The 24151-nt window shown below is 35.6% G+C and overlaps 1 protein-coding gene across 13 annotated transcripts in view; it reads right to left on the bottom strand.

Annotated features, from left to right (window-relative positions):
- RYR2 (ryanodine receptor 2) overlaps positions 1-24151 on the bottom strand; it is an 820811-nt gene that overhangs the window by 486575 nt on the left and 310085 nt on the right. For all 13 annotated transcript variants that reach the window (XR_015157121.1, XR_015157120.1, XR_015157122.1 and 10 more), the window contains exons 4-5: positions 14754-14774; positions 6947-6961 (exon numbers count right to left, since the gene is read on the bottom strand). Coding sequence is in view for 10 of the 13 variants with exons in the window: in XM_086382784.1 (XP_086238910.1) it covers positions 6947-6961; positions 14754-14774 (36 nt within the window). In the remaining 3 variants the exon portion in view is untranslated. The remainder of the gene's footprint in view (positions 1-6946; positions 6962-14753; positions 14775-24151) is intronic.

Below are 24151 nucleotides of genomic sequence, written 5' to 3' on the forward strand. Positions count from 1 at the left end.
GATTTACGTCATCAAGTGGTCTGCCTATGTTTTCCTCTAAGAGTTTTATAGTGTCTGGTCTTACATTTAGGTCTTTAACCATTTTGAGTTTATCTCTGTGTATGGTGTTAGGAAGTGTTCTAATCTCATTCTTTTACATGTAGCTGTCCAGTTTTCCCAGCACCATTTATTGAAGAGGCTGTCTTTGCTCCCTTGTATATTCTTGCCTCCTTTTTCAAAAATAAGGTACCCATAGGTGCATGGGCTTATTCCTGGGCTTTCTATTTTGTTCCATTGGTCTATATTTCTGTTTTTATGCCAGTACCATACTGTCTTGATGACTATAGCTTTGTAGTACAAGCTGAAATCAGGAAGGTTGAGTCCTTCAGCTCCATTTTTCTTTCTCAAGACTGCCTTGGCTATTCAGGGTCTTTTGTGTTTCCATATGAATTATGAAATTTTTTGTTCTAGTTCTGTGAAAAATGCATTGGTAATTTGATACGGATAGCACTGAATCTGTAGATTGTGTTTGATAGTATAGTCATTTTCAGAACATTGATTCTTCCTACCCAGGAACATGGAATATCTCTCCATCTGTTTATGTTGTCTTTGATTTCTTTCATCAGTGTCTTATAATTTTCTCTGCATGGTTCTTTTGTCTCCTTAGGTAAGTTTATTCCTAGATATTAAATTCTTTGTGTTAATGGTGAATGGGATTGATTTCTTAATTTCTCTTTCTGATTTTTCCATTGTTAGTATATAGAAAAGGAAGTGATTTCTGTGTATTGATTTTGTATCATGCTACTTTGCTAGATTCACTGATTAGCTCTAGTAATTTTCTAATACTATCTTTAAGGTTTTCTATGTACAGTATTATCTATACTATCTACAAACAGTGAGAGCTTTACTTCTTCTTTTCTGATCTGGATTCCTTTTATTTCTTTTTCTTCTAGGTTTGCTGCATTTAATTTCTTAAAATAACTTTATTTATAGATTATGCTTAAAACACTTCCAAACCATTTAAAAACTGATATTAAAAGGCATTAAAATTATCAGAAAAACTGTTTTATCAAAAAATGAAAATAACTTCATGCCCTGAATGAGAAAGGGAAAAATCGACTTTGCAAAATTACATTCCTACTAAGAATGAGGACCTGTTTAGAGAGTACTTTAATTTTCTATAATACTTTTGATTTATTGTGGCCAAGAAAAATTGATTTACCTTGTCTGATCTGTACTACTCGATAGGACCTTACCTTTTCCTATCATATATATGTTCCAGAGCTACAGATCCAGTTGACATTTAATGACACTACACAGTCAAGGTACTTTGACTTGTCTTCTTGACCAAAACAAGGTATTTCTAAATGAAGAACAAGGCTTCAGGTTTAATTAGAATAGCATTGAGTGCTCTTTTTTCTATAAAGCTTTGCTATGCACTTCATATATTCATATGTACGTATAAACTGTGCTGTGCTTAGTGACTCAGTCATGTCCATGTCTTTGTGACCCCAAGGAACTGTAGCCTGCCAGGATCCTCTGTTCATGGGGATTCTCCAGTTAAGTATACTGGAGTGGGTTGCCATGCCCTCCTCCAGGGGATCTTCCCAACCCAGGGATCAAACCTAGGTCTCCCTCATTGAATGCAAATTCTTTACCATCTGAGCCACCAAGGAAGAGCATGAATACTGGAGTGGGTAGCCTATCCCTTCTCTAGTGGATCTTCCTCACCCAGGAATCAAACTGGGGTCTCCTGAATTGCAGATGGATTCTTTACCAACTGAAGGTATAGGTTAGCCACTCCATATTTTTAAAATATATGTGTATAATATAGTTGCTTATTAACATATCTAATGCAATTGCTGTTTTAAAATAATTTAACTTATTAAGTATATAACATCTATATATTTTGAGGTTTCCCATTTTAATAATATTTTCTGGACAAAAATGCTGTGCTAATCAGTTTAGCTCATTTCTTGCAATTCCAGGCTTTTGTTATTCAAGAGGTCTTTTTTTAAAAAAAAAATCAGACTCTACAGGTGAACTTTTCTATATTCCTTGACTGTTATAAAACACGATTTCAGAAGAAACACAAGGAGATCTTAAAAAGAGCTTACTGCTTAGGTAATACTAAGCTATTCAACTAAAGTTTAAAACAATAGACAACAACAAAAAGAAATCCGCCTTAGAGCACTTTCATAGCACTCAGATACTAAAGCAGAGAAGCTTTTACGTTTTGGCTTCAAACACAAATAATAATAGCTGGGCAAAGAGTGGTTCCAGGGAGAAAAACAAGTATCTCTAAGGGGAAGCCTATACATCACCTGAAAATCAGTTTCATGCAAACGTGAACACTACTAACTAGATAGGAGCAGCACAGAATTGCTGATCTTGGCATTTGGTCCATCTGCAGGTCTCTAGCAGCAGAAACTATGCAAACATGCCTGCCATCTTCAATAATGAATCATATAACAGATTCACAGGATGATTATAATAATTAATGAGAAATCTGGCTTCAGTGCAAAATCAATATGCCTGACTAAGCCAGTTGACCACTGTCAAGATAGCCACTTAGCATCGGATGGCCAGCATGTGATGGTGACTTAATGAAAAGTCTCCAGAGGGAAGAGACCAGGACCAGGACAATTCAGTTCAGTTCATTTCAGTGGCTCAGTCGTGTCTGACTCTTTGTAACCCGTGGACTGCAGCACGCCAGGCTACCCTGTCTGTCACCAACTCCCGGAGTTTACTCAAACTCATTTCCATTGAATCAGTGATGCTATCCAACAACCATCTCATCCTCTGTCGTTCCCTTCTCCTCTGACCTTCAATCCTTCCCAGCATCAGGGTCTTTTCAAATGAGTCAGTTCTTCACATCAGGTGACTAAAGTATTGGAGTTTCAGCTTCAGTATCAGTCCTTCCAACGAATATTGAGGACTGATTTCCTTTAGGATGGACTGGCTGGATCCCTTTGTTGTCCAAGGGACTCTCAAGAGTCTTCTCCAACACCACAGTTTAAAAGCATAAACTCTTCAGCACTCAGCCCTCTTCATAGTCCAACTCTCACATCCATACATGACTACTAGAAAAAGCATAGTTTTGACTAAATGAACCATTGTTGGCAAGGAAATGTTTCTGCCTTTTAATATGCTGTCTAAGTTGGTCATAACTTTCTTTCCAAGGAGCAAGCATCCTTTAATTTCATGGCTGCAGTCACCATCTGCAGTAATTTTGGAGCCCCCCAAAAAAGAAAGTCTGTCACTGTTTCCATCATTTCCCTATCTATTTGCCATGAAGTGATGGGACCAGATGCCATGATCATAATTTTCTGAATGTTGAGTTTTAAGCCAACTTCTTCAATCTCCTCTTTCAGTTTCATCAGGAGGCTCTTTAGTTCTTCTTCTCGTCTGCCATAATGGTGGTGTCATCTGCATATCTGAGGTTATTGATATTTCTCCCAGCAATCTTGATTTCAGTTTGAGCTTCATCCAGTCCAGCACTTCTCATGATGTAGTCTGCATATAAGTTAAATAAGCAGGGTGACAATATGCAGCCTTGACATACTCCTTTCCTGATGTGGAACCAGTCTGTTATTCCATGTCCAGTTCTAACTGTTGCTTCTTGACCTCCTTTCTCAGGAGGCAGATCAGGTGGTCTGGTATTCCCATCTCTTGAAGAACTTTCCACAGTTTGTTGTGATCAACACAGTCAAAGGCTTTGGCATAGTCAATAAAGCAAGAGTAAATGTATTTGGACCTCTCTTGCTTTTATGATGATCCAACAGATGTTGGCAATTTAATCTCTGGTTCCTCTTTGCAGCCAAAGATGAAGAAGCTCTATACAGTCAGCAAAAACAAGACCAGGAACTGACTGTCGCTCAGATGATGAACTCCTTATTGCCAAATTCAGACTTAAATTGAAGAAAGCAAGGAAAACCACTAGACCATTCAGGTATGACCTAAATCAAATCCCTTATGAATATACACTGGAAGTGACAAATAAATTCAAGGGATTAGATCTGATGGACAGACTGCCTGAAGAACTATGGACAGAGGTTGGTAACACTGTACAGGAGACAGTGATCAAGACCATCCCCAAGAAATGAAAAAGGCAAAATGATTGTCTGAGGAGGACTTACAAACACCTATGCTATGCAATGAGGAGAAGCAAAAGGCAAAGGAGCAAAGAAAAGATATCCCATTTGAATGCCGAGTTCCAAAGAACAGCAAGGAGAGAGATAAGAAAGCCTTCCTCAGTGATCAATGGCAAAGAGATAGAGGAAAACAATAGAATGGGAAACACTAGAGATCTCTTCAAGAAAATTAGAGATACCAAGGGAACATTTCATGCAAAGATGGGCACAATAAAGGACAGAAATGGTATGGACCTAACAGAAGCAAAAGATATTAAGAAGAGGTGGTAAGAATACACAGAAGAACTATACAAAAAAGATATTCATGACTCAGATAACCACGATGGTGTGATCACTCACCTAGAGCCAGATATCCTGGAGTGGGCCTTAGGAAGCATCACTGTGAACAAAACTAGTGGAGGTGAAGGAATTCAAGCTGAGCTATTTCAAACCCTAAAAGATGATGCTATGAAAGTGCTGCACTCAATATGTCAGCAAATTTGGAAAACTTGGCAGTGGCCACAGGACTGGAAAAGGTCAGTTTTCATTCCAATCCCAAAGAAAGACAATGCCAAAGAGTGCTCAAATTACTACACAATCGCACTCATCTCACACCCTAGCAAAGTAATTCTCAAAATTCTCCAAGACAGGCTTCAACAGTACATGAACCATGAACTTCCAGATCTTCAAGCTGGATTTAGAAAAGGCAGAGGAACCAGGACCAGGACAGTACTAACTCATCACTGTTCAGTGCCAACCAGCAGAAATAGCTCCTGTTACAAGGAAGCATCTGGCTGGTTCTAGGAAGTTATTAACAGTGTGTGTCCAGGTCTGAAACCCAAAGCCAAGTCATGATTGAAAAGTGAAAGTTGAATAAAATTTAGCATCCTTTTCCTTGTAAGTGGCTTAAATTAACTATAGTTGAATGCATATGCCTTCACTCAGTTAAATTCTAACCTTTCTAGATGATTCAATGCAGGTATAAAAATAAGTCATTGGGTTAAAAGACCTTGCAATTAAAAGAAATCACAGCCTAACTAAATTATTTTAGGTATGCCACCTGGTTTAAACTAAATGGACATCATTTTTCTATTGGCATTGATTTTTGTATGAATCTACACATGAAAGAACTTGAGGTACATGCTTCAGGGAACTATCCCATTCACCATCCTCCAAGGAAGCATAGATATGAAACTGACAAGATATTTGGATAGGGGTGAGATGGTATTAATAAAATGAGTACAATAAATGCAGATTTAGTGAGCAAAACTGCTAATTTTTAAAAAACCAAACCCAAATTTATTATTAATATTTGCAAAGAGAGAACATATTCATGTTTCCCACTATTGATGACATTTTCCAACCAAATCCTTCGTTTCATGATTTTCATTGAGCAGTTCATGTCTTCTCTTTGCAAGGTAATAATATTTTTTACTGAAAAATAATAGATGGAACTATTTGAAATTCTAGAAAATGTTTTGGGTCCTTGTTGACAGGGACTTCAAATAAAGACTGTGCTCTGTCATTCTATTGAAACTGTTAAATTCTTAAGGCTAATGAATAGATCTATGTGTCAGTACAATGCCCCTCTTTACAGTTTGGTTAAATAAGAATGTAACTCCACAGACAGACACAGATACTTTGCTTTCTTTTTTTCTAAGGAACCATTTAAACCTACATTCAGAATTTTAATTTCATACTTCTCAGAGTTTCCATCTTTTGAAGTGATATTCTTTTAACACCTCAAAATACATGAAGCCTTCATTACCTGAACACAACTTCTCTATACATTGTTCCTCAGCTTTTAAGAAATAAAAAATAAATTTTGTTAAAGTTCTAGGGAAATGTGGTAGGTATATAAAAATGAAAACATTTCTACATTTTGTCTCAAACAACATTCTGCTGTTCCACTTTTCCCCTACATGTGTCCTTCAATGATATGACCATGGATTTTACTCTACAATTTTAGTTTGTCTCTTTTTAAAATGTTTTCATTTTTCTAATTTGATAGAGGAATAAAAAGAAGCTGAGGGGCTCCCCTGGTGGCTCAGTGGTAAAGAATCTGCCTGCTAGTCCAAGAGATATCAGGGCCATCCTTGATCTGTGAAGATACCACATGCCACGGAGCAGCTTAGCCAATGCGCCACAATTACTGAGCCTGTGCTCAAGAGCCTGTACTATAGAGCCCAGCGGTAACTGAGCCCACATGCCACAATTACTGAAATCTGTGTGCCCTAGAGCCTATGCTCTACAACAACAGAAGCCACTGCAAAGAGAACTCCATGCACTGCAGCTAGAGAGTAGCCCCACTTGCTGCAACTAGAGAAAGCTCGTGTAGCAACAAAGACTCCGCACAGCCATAAATAAATAAATAAGAATTTATTTATTTTAAATAAGTGAATTATTTTCACTTCTCCTGGAGTAAGTAATTCACTAGGAGTTTCTTGGTGTCTCTTATAATTTTCCAGTGTATGAATTTCCTATTACTTCATGCAAGAGTGCATAAACATGTAACAGTCTATACAGCCCCCACAGTAAAAATTCTAAATGGAGAGCTATAGAAAAAATAACTGCTTCAACGGAAGAAATTCCTGACATTGGCTAAGTAAGACTTAATATGTCACAATGTGACCCAAAGATATAAAATGTCATTTTTAAAAAATCTAAATGTGGGATGTACTTACTTAGATTTAAAGTTCTAAAGTTTGGTTTAATTTTTTAAAACTTGAAAAATTGAAGAAAAAAGCCACAAATTTAAAAGTTAAACAAATGTGACTAACCAGACATAAAACATACAGAGTAATACACATACAGGAGATGATCCAATGTCTTACCTTCATCATGAATTTCTGTAGGGGCATAAGGAAAAAAGAGAAAATATTAAATACACAATATTTCAAAGACATTTTAAAACCTCCTATTTATAAAGACTATATTGTTGTTAAGTACTGTAACATGAATAATAAACAAAAAATTTCCACTGTGTTGTCACAGCAAAACTCAATGTCAACTACATGCTAGAGAAAAGCTGTAGCAAGCAAAACTCTCTTTTAATATGTTTCTAGATTAGTTCATTCTTTTTCCGTGAAAACATGCTGTTTGACTTTAATGCGTGATTCAATTTACAACATTTCTAAGCATCTCAAAAAAGGTATACTCTTAAAATTATACTCTGAAAATGGTCTAGATTTTTTTTCATCTGTTACATAAAAACACAGTAATATAAACAGCAACTCAGCTATTTTACTTGAGTAAAATAGTGGGTTAGAAACAGGTACAGTAGACAATCAATTAATATGCTGTGATGGGCTGCCCATATTTCATGCAAAAAGTGACCAAAAGCAATTCCTTAGGCACTGCATATTATTATATGTGAATTTCAAAGAAACAAGTCACACAATTTTTCTTTTTCTCTTGACTCAGCCACCTCTAATGATTTATAACACCCCCTTTTCATCTACAAAATATAACATGTACATATATTCCTTTCTTTTTCTTAAGATTCATAAAGTTTCTTTGACTTCTTATTCCTGGGAGAGATACATAGATGAAAAAGAGTGAAAAAGGAAAAATATTTTATTTGACAAGTTAGGGCACCATGTAGTTGCCAGGAGCATGGAAGTCCTACAGAGGAAAACACACACATACCCACATTAGTTTTAAAGAAAACAAGGGAAAGTTTTCTAACACAGAGGTTAAATACCACACTTGCTTCCCTGAAACACACAGACATAGTAATATGTATATGACTAAATGGCAATTCTATCATGATTGATTCTTTCATTTTCAGTATTATAATTTTAAGGAAAAATTGTAAAGAACCATTTCATTTTCATCTCAGAAAACACAGCCTGTGTAGTTACATTTTTGTAGTTAATATTCATGGCAAATAATATCCTGGAACTTATTTTCCATGTTGAAACTGACTAATCACATGCCTACAAATGACCACCAGTGATACAGAATATCACTGAGGAATTACAAAAAATCATTTTAAGTCCTAATTCAAAGAAAAACTTCAAAATCATGTTACAGAACATGGTTTGTAATAGATATTTTCTTCATGAGATTTTTGGTTTTTTAATTTATCTAAGTTTTGGAGATATTTCTTTCAGAAATGGTCTCAGCTTGTTTTTGTCAGTATTTAGGTTGAACTACTTCAGAATTGTAGCAAATAGAAAAAAGTGGTCAATTCAGTTTTTTAAGACTGCTCGTCATAATTTTTAGCTGTGTGTGAAGGCAGCATGAGCAAGCCAGGGAAGAGAGTAATCTGTATAAATGATTAAATAAAAATGAGCCCTGTAAATAAGCAAAAGCTGAAATAACCATCATACAAAGAGAAAGAAGAACAGATGTAACAGACACACATTATTTTCAAAAGATAAGAACATGAAAGGTTATTTCTGGCATTACTGACATTAACTTTTTGTACAAATCATCTATTGGTTCATTTGGCTTATTTCTTTATGAGATATCCAAAAGGAATCATTCAGGGCAAGAAAGAAAGTAAAACACAGTAAAATATAAAGGACAAATATATTATTTTAATCTCAATGTCAATGGCATAAGTATGATAAAAAGCAACAGAAAAAGAATAAAAATAAAAATTCCTTACAAGTTGAAAATGATAGGAGAAAAAAAAGAAAACTCATGAATGATAATACTGAAACAAATAGCTTTGATTTAGGTGAAGAATTATCATTTTTATGCATGCAGTAAGTGTAATTATTTAAGATATAAAATATTAGACAACATATGGAGATGGATGACTATAAAGACAGAGGCCAGGCATGGTGCTTTCTGTCTTAGAAGAAATTTGAGGATGAAAATCAATTGACACAGAAACACAAAGAGGGAAATTTTAGTTTTTTAGGGTAAAATTCCAAGTGGCAGCAATTCAGTGCCTCAGGTTTAGTTTAATTACTCCAGAATGGACAAGTCAGATGAAGTGTCAAATGTGAGCAAGAGACGGGGACATATTCCGTCTTCCCATTATGCTATATTAACATGAAAACCAGGAAGAGACACAGCAATTCTTACATTTTAACTCAAACAAACATTGCCCTGGGAGTCTAATGGATGATAAAAACAGGCAGGAGCCTTTGATCTATAAGCTTATAAAACTTGATCTAGTAGATCTAAAAACCCTAAGGGATTTTCTTAGCATATGCCAATGAGTACAAGTGGAAAAACAAATCAAACAGCAATACTTTATTCTAAAAATTGCAATCAAATATCAGAGTTCAAGAGAATGCATAATTATATTCAATCTGTTACTGATACAAAAAGACACAGTGATGTACAAAGCTTTTCTACCATAATTATGCCTTTCACCTCAACACTGGATTATTTTTAACTCTTATTTTAGTTTTGTGAGATGATAACTGATTATAAAACGTAATACCTCTATAAATGGAGTTTTCTTAGAAGTTTTAAAAGAACCTTTACTGAGATGTCTTCTTAAAAATTACACAGGTAAGGGATTAGCAACAAAATTAACATAGGAATATAAAGTGGAAGTGACAGATTCAAGGGATTAGATCTGATAAAGGAGTGCCTGAAGGATGGAGGTTCATGACATTGCAGAGGAAGCAATGATCAATACCATCCCCAAGAAAAAGAAAAGCAAGAAGGCAAATAGTTCTCTGAGGAGGGCTTACAAATAGCTGAGAAAAGAAGAGAAGCTAAAGGCAAGGAGAAAAGGAAAGATATACCCATCTGAATGCAGAGTTCCAAAGAATAGCAAGGAGAGATAAGAAAGCCTTCCTCAGTGATCAGTGCAAAGAAATAGAGGAAAATAATAGAATGATTAGAATAACAGAAAGATTAGAGATCTCTTCAAGAAAATTAGAGATACCAAGGGAACATTTCATGCAAAGATGGGCACAATAAAGGACAGAAATTGTATGGACCTAACAGAAGCAGAAGATATTAAGAAGAGGTGGCAAGAATACACAGAAGAATTGTACAAAAAAGATCTTCATGACCCAGATAACCATCACTCACCTAGAGCCAGACATCCTGGAATGCGAAGTTAAGTGGGCCTTAGGAAGCATCACTACAAACAAAGCTAGTGGAGATGATGAAATTGAGTTGAGCTATTTCAAATCCTTAAAGATGATGCTGTGAAAGTGCTGCACTCAATATGCCAGCAAATTTGGAAAACTCAGCAGTGGTCACAGGACTGGAAAAGGTCAGTTTTCATTTCAATCTCAAAGAAAGTCAATGCCAAGGAAAGTTCAAACTGTCACACAATTGCACTCATGTCACACGCTAGCAAAGTAATGCCCAAAATTCTCCAAGGCAGGCTTCAACAGTACGTGAACTGTGAACTTCCAGATGTTCAAGCTGGTTTTAGAAAAGGCAGAGGAACTAGAGATCAAATTGCCAACATCCGTTGGCTCATCAAAAAAGCAAGAGAGTTCCAGAAAAACATACATTTCTGCTTTATTGACTACACCAAAGCCTTCAACTGTGTGGCTCACAACAAACTGCGGAAAATTCTTCAAAAGATGGGAATACCAGACCACCTTACCTGCCTCATGAAAATCTGTATGCAGCAACATACAGTAAAATCTGTATGCAGAGAAATCTGTATGAAGCAACAGCTAGAACTGGACATGGAACTGGTTCCAAGCTGGGAAAGGAGTATGTCAAGGCTGTATATTGTCACCCAGCTTATTTAACTTCTATGTAGAGTACACAGAAATGCCAGGCAAGATGAAGCACAAGCTGGACTCAAGGCTGCTGGGAGAAATATCAATAACCTCAGACATGTAGATGATTCCACCCTGATGGCAGAATGTGAAGAGGAATTAAAGAGCCTCTTGATGAAGATCAAAGAGGAGAGTGAAAAAGTTGGCTTAAAACTCAACATTCAAAAAACAAAGACCATGGCATCCAGTCCCATCACTTCACGGCAAATAGATGGGGAAACAGTGACAGACTTTATTTTCTTGGGCTCCAAAATCACTGCAGATCGTGACTGTAGCCATGAAACCTAAAGACACTTGCTCCTTGAAAGAAAAGCGATGATAAACCTAGACACCATATTTAAAAGCAGAGACATTACTTTGCCAACAAAAGTCCATCTAGTCAAGGCTATGGTTTTTCCAGTGGTCATGTATAGATGTGAGAGTTGGACTATAAAGAAAGCTGAGTGCTGAAGCATTGACTTGAAACAGCTGTGGAGTATCTATGAGAAAGGTCCTGGAACCCTTCTTAATTTAACCAAGCAGACAGCAGAAGGAACCCCGAGGCAGGCTGGTAGGCAGAGGGTTGAACTGTTTTCTGTTATTCTTCAAGTGACAGAAAAAGGGAATAAATTCTACCTGTGACAGCAGACTTTCAAAATTCCTAGAGCAAGTGCATAAGATTTGACCTCTGTGGGTTTTCAAAGAAAGAAATAACTCAGATCTAAAATTTACTGAGACCTACACATAAGTTATAAATTGATTCACTTGCAAAACTCAGCAGCATGATCGTCAGCTCAGTGTTATCTCCAATACTTTCTCATAACTAGAAAGCAACCACTAACTTAAAGATTTGCAACTAAACATAGCAAGAATAAATTTTGAGATGAGAAATTATTATGAAAATGAGAGAGAAAAACTACACAGCAAGGCAGGATCAAGAAAGCAACCAAATGCACAGAGGAAAAATGGGAATACATCTAGATGATAGTAAAAAGGGGTTTTATTCATTTACACATTCTATTTCTAAAGGAATTAAAGTTTCTTGAGTGGTTGGTTTAAGAGATACTGGTTTGGATACAGCACAGAAATACTGGAATGTAAGTGAAGGGATAAAAAGATGAGAGAGGGACTTATCTTAGGATGGCTGATCTTGGGGAAGGAGCACACAAAGGTGAAACACACATTCTTAGAAAGAAACAGGCTTCCATTTCCAAGATAAGAATTTGGATCAGAATTTTAACTACAGGCAAAGAAGAGAAGACACTGCAAAAGGAAAGGATTGAACAAAATTAGTAATAGGCTAGTTATGAAGAAACAGATGAAGAATTAAAATTATTTCCAGAGTTATAACATCGAATTAGTAGTTCTCCAAAATCCACACAAGGGTGTCATCATCAGGGAAATGGTAAATTTAATAAACAAAACTTCCCTTAAATAAAGGGCTGAAATAAATGAAAAAAGAGCAAAGAATCACACACACACACACACACACACAAAAGCAGGTGGACATATGATTGGGAAATAACTGAAAGGCTACTGAAAAGACAGCAAACGTCTCAAAATGTTGCCTGAGGAGAAAAGCATCCCAGAATCAAGAAAAACAATGAAAATAAAATGAAGCCATCAGTTAATCCAATCTTAGCTGATTCATCATATTAAGTCACAGAGCAAACAACAAAGCAATACAACAATGAATGGCCTCACTGTTTTGCTCATTTGGAAAAAAAGTGGATCCAGAATGTCAGTGGTGGAAAAGGAGATTCTATTTTCCACTCAGAATCACAAGGAGTTCAGAATTAGAAGGCTCTTTCCCTGTCTGCCTGCCTCCCTTCTTTCCCTCTCTTTCTTAACAGTTGAAGAAACTGAAACCAACAGTAATAACATAATTTAGCCACATTACACACTTTGTCACTCTGTTGGTCTCCAAACTTATCCTCCAGATTCCTGGCAACTGTTAAGTTTCCTTGTGATATTTTATCATTCACCTTCACTTTTTAAGATTGTATGAATATTTAAAAAGTCTTTTTCTATAGCACGTGGAAAAATATAAGAGTTAAACAATAAGAAGTTAAGATTAATTGGTCAAGATTTTTCAGTAAAAGATATACAATATTAATAATACAAGTCTTCCTGTTGGCCAGGAAGTCTTCCTTTCAATGATCATAATAACAAAGCCAATTATATAGAGATGATAATGTTCACACTAGCAAGTAATGCTCAACATTCTTCAGGCTTCAACAGTATGTGAACCATGAACTTCCAGATGTTCAGGTTGGATTTAGAAAAGGCAGAGGAACCCGAGATCAAATTGCCAACATCTGTTGGATCATCATAAAAGCAAGAGAGGTCCATAAAAACATCTACTTCTGCTTCATTGACTACGCCAAAGCCTCTGACTGTGTCGATCACTATAAACTGTGTAAAATTCTTCAAGAAATGGGAATACCAGACCACCTGACCTGCCTCCTGAGAAATCTGTATGCAGGTCAAGAAGCAACAGTTAGAACTGGACATGGAACAATGGACTGGTTCCAAATAGGGAAAGGAGTAAGTCAGGGCTGTATATTGTCACCCTGCTTATTTAACTTATATGTAGACAACATCATGCGAAATGCCAGGCTGGATGAAGCACAAGCTGGAATCAAGATTGCCAGGACAAAGTTCAACAACCTCAGACATGCAGATGACACCACCCTTATGGCAGAAAGCAAAGAACTAAAGAGCCTCTTGATCAAAGTGAAAGAGGAGATTGAAAAAGTTGGCTTAAAAGTCAACATTCAGAAAACTAAGATCATGGCATCTGGTCCCATCACTTCATGGCAAATAGATGGGGAAACAGTGACAGACTTTATTTTCTTGGGCTCCAAAATCACTGCAGATGGTGACTGCAGCCATGAAATTCAAAGACACTTGCTCCTTGGAAGAAAAGCTATGTCCAAACTGCTGCTAAGTCACTTCAGTCATGTCCGACTCTGTGCAACCCCATAGACGGCAGCCCACCAGGCTCCCCCATCCCTGGGATTCTCCAGGCAAGAACACTGGAGTGGGTTGCCATTTCCTTCTCCAATGCATGAAAGTGAAAAGTGAAAGTGAAGTCGCTCAGTCGTGTCTGACTCTTAGCGACCCCATGGACTGCAGCCTGCCAGGCTCCTCCATCCATGGGATTTTCCAGGCAAGAGTACTGGAATGGGTGCCATTGCCTTCTCCACATCCAAACTAGACAACACATTAAAAGCAGAGACATTACTTTGCCAACAAAAGTCCATCTAGTCAAAGTTATGGTTTTTCCAGTAGTCATGTATGGTTGTAAGAGCTGGGCTATGAAGAGGGCTGAGCACTGAAGAGTTGATACTTTTGAACTGTGGTATTGGAGAAGAGTCTTGAGAGTCCCTTGGACTGCAAGGAGATCCAACCAGTCCATCCTAAAGGAGATCAGTCCTGAATATTCACTGGAAGGACTGATGCTAAAGCTGAAACCCCAATACTTTAGCCACTTGATGCGAAGAATAGACTCACCGGAAAAGACCCTGATGCTGGGAAAGATTAAAGGCAGGAGGAGAAGGGGATGACAGAGGATGAGATGGTTGGATGGCATCACCAACTCGATGGACATAAGTTTGAGCAAGCTCAGGTAGAGTTGGTGATGGACAGGGAAGGCTAGGGTGCCGCAGTCCATGGGGTCAAAAAGAGTCAAACACGACTAAGTGACTGAACTGAAATGAATGTTCTAGTAATAGAGAATATTTGACTAGATCCCATTTTCAAAGAAACAAAACTAGAAATTTAGAAAGTTCCAACTGAAGATTGGTAAAATACGTATTAATTACAACATAGCAGTTACTTTGAATACTAATAGTACCAGCCACACCAGGAAGCCAAACAAAAAGATTAGAGGCAACAGCAAACATGCAGCCATTCAGATCACAATCTCTTAGAAAACACATACCCATTTTTCTACATCAACCTTCTGTGGAAAGAAAAAGCCAAGATAAATAATAAGCAAACAAATAAAAAGCTAGGAAGGTTTTAATTAGTGTCACTTAAATAAACTGAAATGTAGTCCCTGCACCAAAACCTATATCCAATTCTGAAGGACAGGTAACAGTATTCAAACTTTTAATTTACAGCATTTAATCTCAAGCACACAAAAATATTTCAATTCATTTAGTTATCAGAACTTCAAAAGGCTTTGGGCTGAATATGTACCAGGTACATGAAATAAAAATAACCTAATTTATTCAAAAGCAAACGTGAACATTTATCACATTCTCAAACCTACAAACCTTTGATTCAGGAACCACTGTTCTCCTCTAACTAAAAGAATCTATTTAATAAAAAAGATCCATTTAGAAATACAGCATCTAACTATACATCTCTGATATAATAAAATTTCTCTTAGCCAAATCTTTCCACTCTTATGTAAAAATTCACAATATAACAAATGGTATATGCTACCAAATAATTCTGAAACTGCATCAAAATTTATTTTGATAAATAAAACATATTTATTAATGAATGTATGTTAGTCTCATAACCATTATGTGACTCTTTAAAAAATAAGTGAATATAATTATATCCAAAGTATAAAACAGAACAAATCACAAAGCCGTATGTTAACAAAAACTGCCTTATCCTGTTCAATCCATCAAAATTTTAAAATCTCAACACACTCACCTTAAAGGTTAAGTTTCCATGACCAACCTCCCTTCTTTAGCACATATGATTGGTAATCAGTGAAACTTGAGGTGTGCTTCAAACTCCTCATTCATTTAAGTTTATCTGCAATTTTTTTCCTTAGAAAATTCATTAATTGAGTCAAAAGCTCACACTACCTAGACAGGAATAGTTGCCATAACTAAGAACCTCCATTCCTTAGTAAACAAGCTTCAAGAAGGAAAGATGCATAATATTCACATACATACTAAATATTTTTAAATGTTATAAACTGATATAAAAATATCAACCTAAGTATACAGGTAGGATTGTTTTGAAGGCCCAGTGAAATTCAATAGATTCAACTAATTACTTGTAACAGAGCATTTTGGCTTCTTCAATAATTTACTTCATCTTCAGAAAAATCTCTAAGCCTACTCCCAACCTTTGAACTTAAGAATACATTGTTATTTAAGAAAGAACACTTTACTGAATGAAAAGTCCTGGTTTTCACTATATACTTTCAAGACATTTAGCTGTTATCTAAAGTTCAAGCCCTTATTTGAAGCATGAAACCTATTAGAATAATGAATATATTTCTTTAGATCCTGAGTCACAGGAAAGCAATCTAATCATGGCAAGTATAATGTAATTATTACTCACTTTTCTACCTTTAAAAGAACAAATTCTTATATTTATGCCTTTCATTGAAAATAAGGAAACATGAAATGATTTCCCTTTCATGTTTACCAGGAAAATAGGATATGTCATATTTTTCAATGATTAACAAAGACACTGCATTATCCCATCATTATTTTCACATCTCAGTTTTAACACACACACACACACACTTGCATCAGCACAAAGATAAAGTGCTGTGGGATTTTTCTAGAAGAAAGAGAACCTGTAATCAAGAGTCATAGTTACTAGTTATTAGTAATAAACAGTCTTTAAAGATCTGTATTATAAAACAGAAAATGTCTCTTAAGAAGCAGGAATTAGTTAGCAATAATATAACAGACTCAGTATCCAAATAGCCAAAGAAAGGCATAGCAACAGCATGTGCTGGGGGTGAAATTTCAGCTAAACATAAAAGACAAGACAAATGATCCAGAGTTAAAAGACTGACAAAGTGCAAAAGTTGTAACTATGCATAAGTGATGCAGAGAGATTTCATGACACTTATGAATGTTAATAAGAACTATTTAATTAAATGCCTACTAACAGTGAAAAATGGAATGATTTATATGTAGCTCATCATGGAAGGAAAATATAAATCCCACAACGAACTGGACCAATTTTATAGTTTAAACAATTATCAAATCCATAGAGCACATAAGATAAATGAATATTCCAATAATTTTTTATCCAAGTATGAGGGACTTTTTAAAAATTATCAACTCCATTAATTCAGAGAAAATAAATATTTTACCATCTGTAGAAAGCTGCCTTACATATTTTAAGACCAAAAATGAGCAATATTATTTTCAAATAAAAACAAAATTTCCATTAAAGAAAATAAAACAGTCATTTAAGGAACAGCTTGATTTAGCAAAAAGGACATAAGAATATAATACAAAAGTAGTTAAATCTAAATTTTATTATACCATCATACAAAAGTTGAAACATCCACATGACATCTCCATTTTTGTATTCATATTTTAGTCAATATGTACAATTAGCATGTTTCAATAATTTTATATATGTTTAATGAACATATAAATTATAAATTAGGGTACATAAATATGAACTACTCAATAATCTATAAAAACAAATTTGGTTGATTCTTCCAAGTTGCTTAACTTATTTTACTGTTTAAGGTAAAAAATGTTATCATTATTAAACCGATAGGTCATACAATTAGAAGTTACTATGTGCCAGACTTTGAGCTAAACACTTTACATGTAACCTTACTGCCTGCACTTTATATATGAGGAAACAAATGACATGCAAATGCGTCACAAATTTTCCTCAACAACAACAAAGTTGTTGGAAAAAAACGATTGGACTTGATCTTGAAATTGGGTTTGTAACTTCAAAGTTGCATTCTCCTAAGCACTTCTTTGTATGCCAGTACCAAGATACCTCATCTTTTTGCTTCTCTTTTGCTTCAAACTTTTAGTCTCTATCTAATTTGGAATTTTTCACCCAGTATCTGTTATGGTGAAGTGTCACCTAAATATAGTGTGTTAACATCAAGATAAGAGAATGTAAAATGAACATATAGATTCTTATGATATCAAATATTTTAGTTAGTTTCAGTTATTCAAACAGTAGGTCTGCTTTTTCACCTAGATAAAGTTCACCTAGATAATTACAACACAACAATAAAACATCCATCATGAATATAAAATTTTTAATATCAAGGTATAACATAAAAAAAGTATTTGAAATATTTAATACATGCCTGCAATCCATTACCCTTTTTAAAAATAGACAAAAGTGAAAAACAAAAAACTACCCTATAAATAATTCTCCACTGCACATGTTTATTATTAAGATTGAGAAGAAGAACATGAGAAATTTGCACAGTGTGTTCAAGGATTCAAAAGACAATAAAGTCATTTCAATTTTTTAAAGTAAAATTACAGTTTGGAGGGCTCACATTTTTAATAAATATAACAAATTCAGAAAAATATATAAATCCTGAATATGTAACTTCATAAAACTTTCAGTTCAGTTCAGTCGCTCAGTCATGTCTGACTCTTTGTGACCCCATGAATCACAGCACACCAGGCTTACTTCATAAAATATATAACTTCATAAAACTTCAAGTCAATAAACAAACCCATGTAATCATCACCCAGATCTAATAATAGGACAGAACCTACAACCCAGATGCTGCCTTCATGCCCTCTCCAAAGGCAACTACTATTCTATCACCATTGATTATTTTTCTAATTTGGAAATACAGCCTGTGTTCTCTTTTTATCTAGCTTCTTTAGCTGTCATTAGGTCTCTAAGATTCATCATGGTGTCGCATGTAGTGGTAAGAAATTCATTTTCTCTGCTTATAATATTCCACCATATGAATATGTCACAATTTATTTACCCATTCAACAGTTGAATGGGCTTCCCTTGTGGCTCAGCTGTTTAGGAAACCACCTGCAAGGCAGGAGACCTGGGTTCGATGCCTGGGTTGGGAAGATCCCCTGGAGAAGGGAATGGCTACCCACTCCAGTATTCTGGCCTGGACAATTCCATACACTGTATAGTTCATAGGGTCGCAAAGAGTAGGACATGACTTAATGACCTTGACTCACTGAACAGTTGAACATTTGGATTGTTTCCTGCTTGGGGCTATTACAAAAAATGTTGTGGTGAGCATTCTTGTACATATCTTTTGGTGAATATAGGAATATATATATATATATCCACTGGTATAGACCAAGAGTGGAATTTGTTGATCATGGATTTATAAATGTTTAGCTATAGTTGATACAGCCAAAGAGATTTCCAAAATGGTGGCATGCATTTAATTCTCATCAGAAGTATATTAGTTTCACTTGCTCCCCGTCTTGCCAATACTTGGTATTACTAGTCTTTTCAATTTTAGCTCTTCTGGGGAATGTGATACCTCATCACAGTTTTCAGCTGCATTTCCCTGCCATTTGATGAAGCACTTTTTTATATGCTTTGGAAATTTGGAATATCTCCATAGTGAAATATTTGTTCAAGTCTTTTACCCATTTTTTGCTATTAGTTGATCTGTTTTTGTTCTTAGTGATTTGTCAGAACTGTTCATGCTTTCCAAATATCCTCTCCATGTCTGTGTCCTGTCTTTTCCATTTTTTAATGGTAACTCTGAGGACAGACATTCTTAGTTTGGGCATAATTTCTGAATCTTTTCCTTCATTGCTGGTGCTTTTTGTCCTGAAAAGACCCTTCTACATTATTTTTGAGACAATTCATTATCTTAACTCTTACCTGAGACCTACAATCTGTTTCGTATTGATTTGGGGAGTATATGGTACTATGGAGAGAATTTAAATTCATTTTCCCTTCATTTATCTATTCAATTGACCTGATTATCTTTAACAAAAAGATAATTCTTGAGCCCACTGCACTGCACTGCCACTTCCGTCATAAGTCAAGTTACTAACTTGTAGAGCTACTGATGAACTCTATTCTATTCTGGCCTATTTTTCTATTCCTGTTATCGTAACCACTATTCCATCAAAATAATTTTTGATATCTGATAGCCAAAGGCTCCAATTTTGTTCCTCAACATTACATTTGTTAATACTGACCCTCTTCACTTCCTGTAATATGAGAACAGACTTACAAATTATCATGCACACAAAAAGAAAACCTGTTGGGATTTTGATTTTGATTGCACTGATTAACTGATAAACTTAGAGAGAACTGCCATCTTTATAATATACTGCCTTCCAACATCATACATTCCTCTTTATTTTAGGTCATCTTTAGTTTCCTTCAAAATGTTTTTCAATTTTCAATAGAAAGGTTTGCACATCTTTCATTATAATTATTCTGAGGTATATGTTGTGGAATTATACTAAGATAAGTGAACTCAGTTTGAAATTTTTATTTTATTTTTGCTAATATATAAAAGGTAGCTGAAAATTTATACTGAGTTCTAACTTTGCTAAATACACTTTTTAAATCCAAAAGTGCCTACCATCATTCCTTTATTATACTAAAATAATTCAATATTTCACTGGTTTTCCATTTTACAGTTTCTATCAGATTAAAGAATTTCTTACCTTACAAATTTACTAAGTTTGCAACAAATTATTTATGTTTTAAATGTTTTGACGGTATCAATTAAAATACACAATCTTTCCCTTTTCGTCTTTTAATATGGTCAAAGATGTTAATCGGTTTTGTGGATACATTAACTACTTTTGAATCCCATGTTAGCTATAATATGCTATAGATTTTATATATCCATAAATTTGATTTACTAGTATTTTACAGAGGATTTCTGAGTCTATTACTTTGATGAATATTAACATATAACAACTTTTTTCTGGCAAGATCTTTCTCATGGTTTAGGACCATGGCTATGTTGACATCATATAATTAGTTGAGAAGGATTCTGAAACAGGTTAAGATTAAGGTTATCGCTCTCTCAAATGTTTTTTAGAATTGACCAGAGAAGCCATCTGGGTCTGGACTTCTTCATGGTAATGTGAATTTTAATAGTACTTATTTTTTTAATATTTTAAATCTGAGATATAATTGACATAACTTCATATTAAATGAATGATTTTATATTTGCATATATTGTGAAATGATCATTATAATAAACCTAGTTAATATCCATGACCACATACTTACAATTTTTTTCTTGTAATGAGCACTTTTTAGATCTACTATCTTAACTTTTAAATACAATGTTATTAACTATAGCAAACATGCTGTACACTATGTTTCCAGGGATTACTTACTTTATAACTGGAAGGTTGTATATTTTGACCACCTTCACCCATTTTCCCTCTTCCAATACCCTGCCCCTGCAACCACCAATCTGTTCTCTGGAACTACGGGTTCAGTTTTTGTGTATGTTTTTCTGATTCCATACAAAAGTGAAATTATACAGTTTTCGTCTTTCTCTATTTCACTTGTTCCAGCATAATCCCTTCAAGGTCCATCCATATTGTCAAAAATTATTTCTTTTGTGGCTGAATAATATTCCACCGTGTGCATATACCACATTTTCTTTATGAATTCATCCATGGGTGTTCCATGTCTTGGCTACTGAAAATAATGCTGTAATAAATATGGGGAACACATATCTTTCCAAGTTAGTATTTTCCTGTCCTTTGGATAAATACCCAGAAGTGGAATTGCTGGATCATACAATGGCACCCCACTCCAGTACTCTTGCCTGGAAAATCCCATGGACGGAGGAGCCTGGTAGGCTGCAGTCCATGGGGTTGCTAAGAGTCGGACACGACTGAGCGACTTCACTTTCACTTTTCACTTTCATGCATTGGAGAAGGAAATGGCAACCCACTCCAGTGTTCTTGCCTGGAGAATCCCAGGGACGGGGGAGCCTGGTGGGCTACCATCTATGGGGTCGCACAGAGTTGGACACGACTGAAGCGACAGCAGCAGCAGCAGCACAACAGTTGAATTGTAGCTTTTCAAGGATCCTCTGCAGTGGATGCCTGAATTTACATTCCCACCAACAGTGCACAAGGATTCTCTTCTCTCCACATACTTGTCAACAGTTGGATTTTTTTTATTACAGCCATCCAACAGTCAAAAAATTAGATTTCACCAAAGTTTTGATTTGCATTTCTCTGATGATTAGATCTTGAGCATCAATTTATGTATACTTTGGCCTTTATATATCTTTAGGAAAATACCTATTCAGATTCTCTGCCCCTGGTTTAATCAGATTGTTTCATTTTGTTATTGAGTTGTATGTGTTCTTTAATATTTTGGATATTAACACCTTATCAGAGATGTAATTTGCAAATATTTCCTCCTATTTCATAGGTTCCTTTTTCATTTTGTTCATGATTTCCTTTTCTGTCTGAAAGCTTTTAGGTTTGATGAAGTCCCAATTGTTGATTTTTGCTTTTGTGGTCTTTGCTTTTGGTATCAAATCCAGAAAACCTTCACCAACACCGATGTCAGGAAGCTTACTGCCTATGTTTTCTTGCAAACGTTTTATGGTTTCAGGTCATAGAACTTCAAGTCTTTAACCATTATCAATTGATTTTGTGCATGGTATAAAATAGGGGTCCCTTTTCATTCTTTTGCGAGACTCTGTGCAGTTTTCTCAGTACTATATTTTGGTTTACACTGGCACCTTTGTTATAAGTCAATTGGCCATCTATGCATGGGTATACTTCTGGGTTCTCTGCTATGTTCCACTGATCTATGTGTATTTTTTTTTTTTTTTGCTAATACCATACTCTTTTCATTACTATAAGCACAGAATATCTTTCCATTTATTTGTTTCTTATTCAATTTCTTTCACCAATGTCATAGTTTTCAGTGTAAAGGCTCTTCACCACTGTGGTTAAATTTATTCCTATTCTTTTTGACCCAATTGTAAATGGCACTGTTTCTTTAATTTCTCTTTCTGATAGTTTCTATTAGTGTAGAGAAATGCAACAAATTTTTGTATATTGATTTTTTTTTAACCTGCAGGCTTACTGAATTCATTTCTCTATATAACATCATATCACCTGTGAAGTGTGATAATTTTAATTCCTCCTTTCCAATCTCATACCTTTTCTTTTTCTCTGCTTAAGACTTTCAGTACTGTGTTGAATAGACATAGGAAGAGTGGGTGTCCTTGTCTTGTTCCTGATCTTAGAGGAAAAGCTTTCATCTTTCCACAGTTGAGTACAATGTTAGCTGTGGACCTGTTAGATATGACCTTTAGAAAGTTGAGGTATGCTCCCTCTACACCCACTTTATGGAGAGTTTTTCAATCATAAATGGATATTGAACTTTGTCAAATGGTCTTTCTGCCTCTGTTAAGATGGTCATGATTTTTACCCTTTGTTTTGTTAATGAGGTGTATCACACTGACTGATTTGTGGATGATAAACCATCCTCACATCACTGGAAAAAACCCCAGTTGGTCATGGCATTGATCCTTTTAATTATTGTCGAATTCAGTTTTGTACAGAATTTTCTCCTCTATATTCATCAGAGGATATTGACCTATAATATTCTTTTCTTGTGCTGTTCTTGTCTGGTTTTGGTTTCAGCTAATGCTGGCCTCAGTGAATATGTTCAGAAGTATTTCTCCTCTTATATTGTTTCAGTTCATTTGCGTCCGACTCTTCGCGAACCCAGGGACTGCAGCGCAGCAGGCCTTCCTGTCCACTGCCAACTCCTGGAGTTTACTCAAACTCATGTCCATTGAGTCGGGGATGCCATTCAACCATCTCATCTTCTGTCATCCCCTTCTCCTCCCACCTTCAATCTTACCCAGCATCTGGGTCTTTTCAATAAGTCAGTTCTTCGCATCAGATGGCCAGAGTATTGGAGTTTCAGGTTCAGCATCAGTCCTTCCAATGAATATTCAGGACTGATTTCCTTTAGGATGGACTGGATGGATCCCATTGCTGTCTAAGAGTCTTCTCTAATACCAAATTCAAAAGCATCAACTCTTCAGCACTCAGCCCTCTTCACAGTCCAACTCTCATATCCATACACGACCACTGGGAAAACCATAGCTTTGACTAGATGAACCCTTGTTGGCAAGGTAATGTCTCTGGCTTTTTAATATGCTGTCTAGGTTGGTCATAACTTTTCTTCCAAAGAGCAAGCATCTTTGAATTTCATGGCTGCAGTCACCATCTGCAGTGATTTTGGAGCCCAAGAAAATAAAGTCTGTCACTATTTCCCCATCTATTTGCCATGAAGTGATGGGACCAGGTGCCATGATATTAATTTTCTGAATGTTGAGTTTTAAGCCAAGTTTTTCACTCTCCTCTTTCATTTTCATCAAGAGGTTCTTTAGTTCTTCTTCACCTTCTATTGTTTGGAAAAGTTTAAGAAGAATTGGTATTAATTCTCCTTTAAATGTTTAGTAGAATTTATCACTGATGCCATCTCATTCTTAAGCAACGTAAGACCACAAAGTTCTCTCTGCCATCAATTTGTGAGAAAAACTCACCATAAATTTAATTAAACAAATGAAGTCACCAAGTAAGTCCAATGATGCACTGAATTATACTTTAGCCCAATTTCCTT

The sequence above is a fragment of the Bos grunniens genome, chromosome 28 (genome assembly GCF_055505025.1).
Source record: "Bos grunniens cultivar Pamir isolate PY7600 chromosome 28, Bosgru_T2T1.0, whole genome shotgun sequence".
NCBI lineage: Eukaryota > Metazoa > Chordata > Mammalia > Artiodactyla > Bovidae > Bos > Bos grunniens.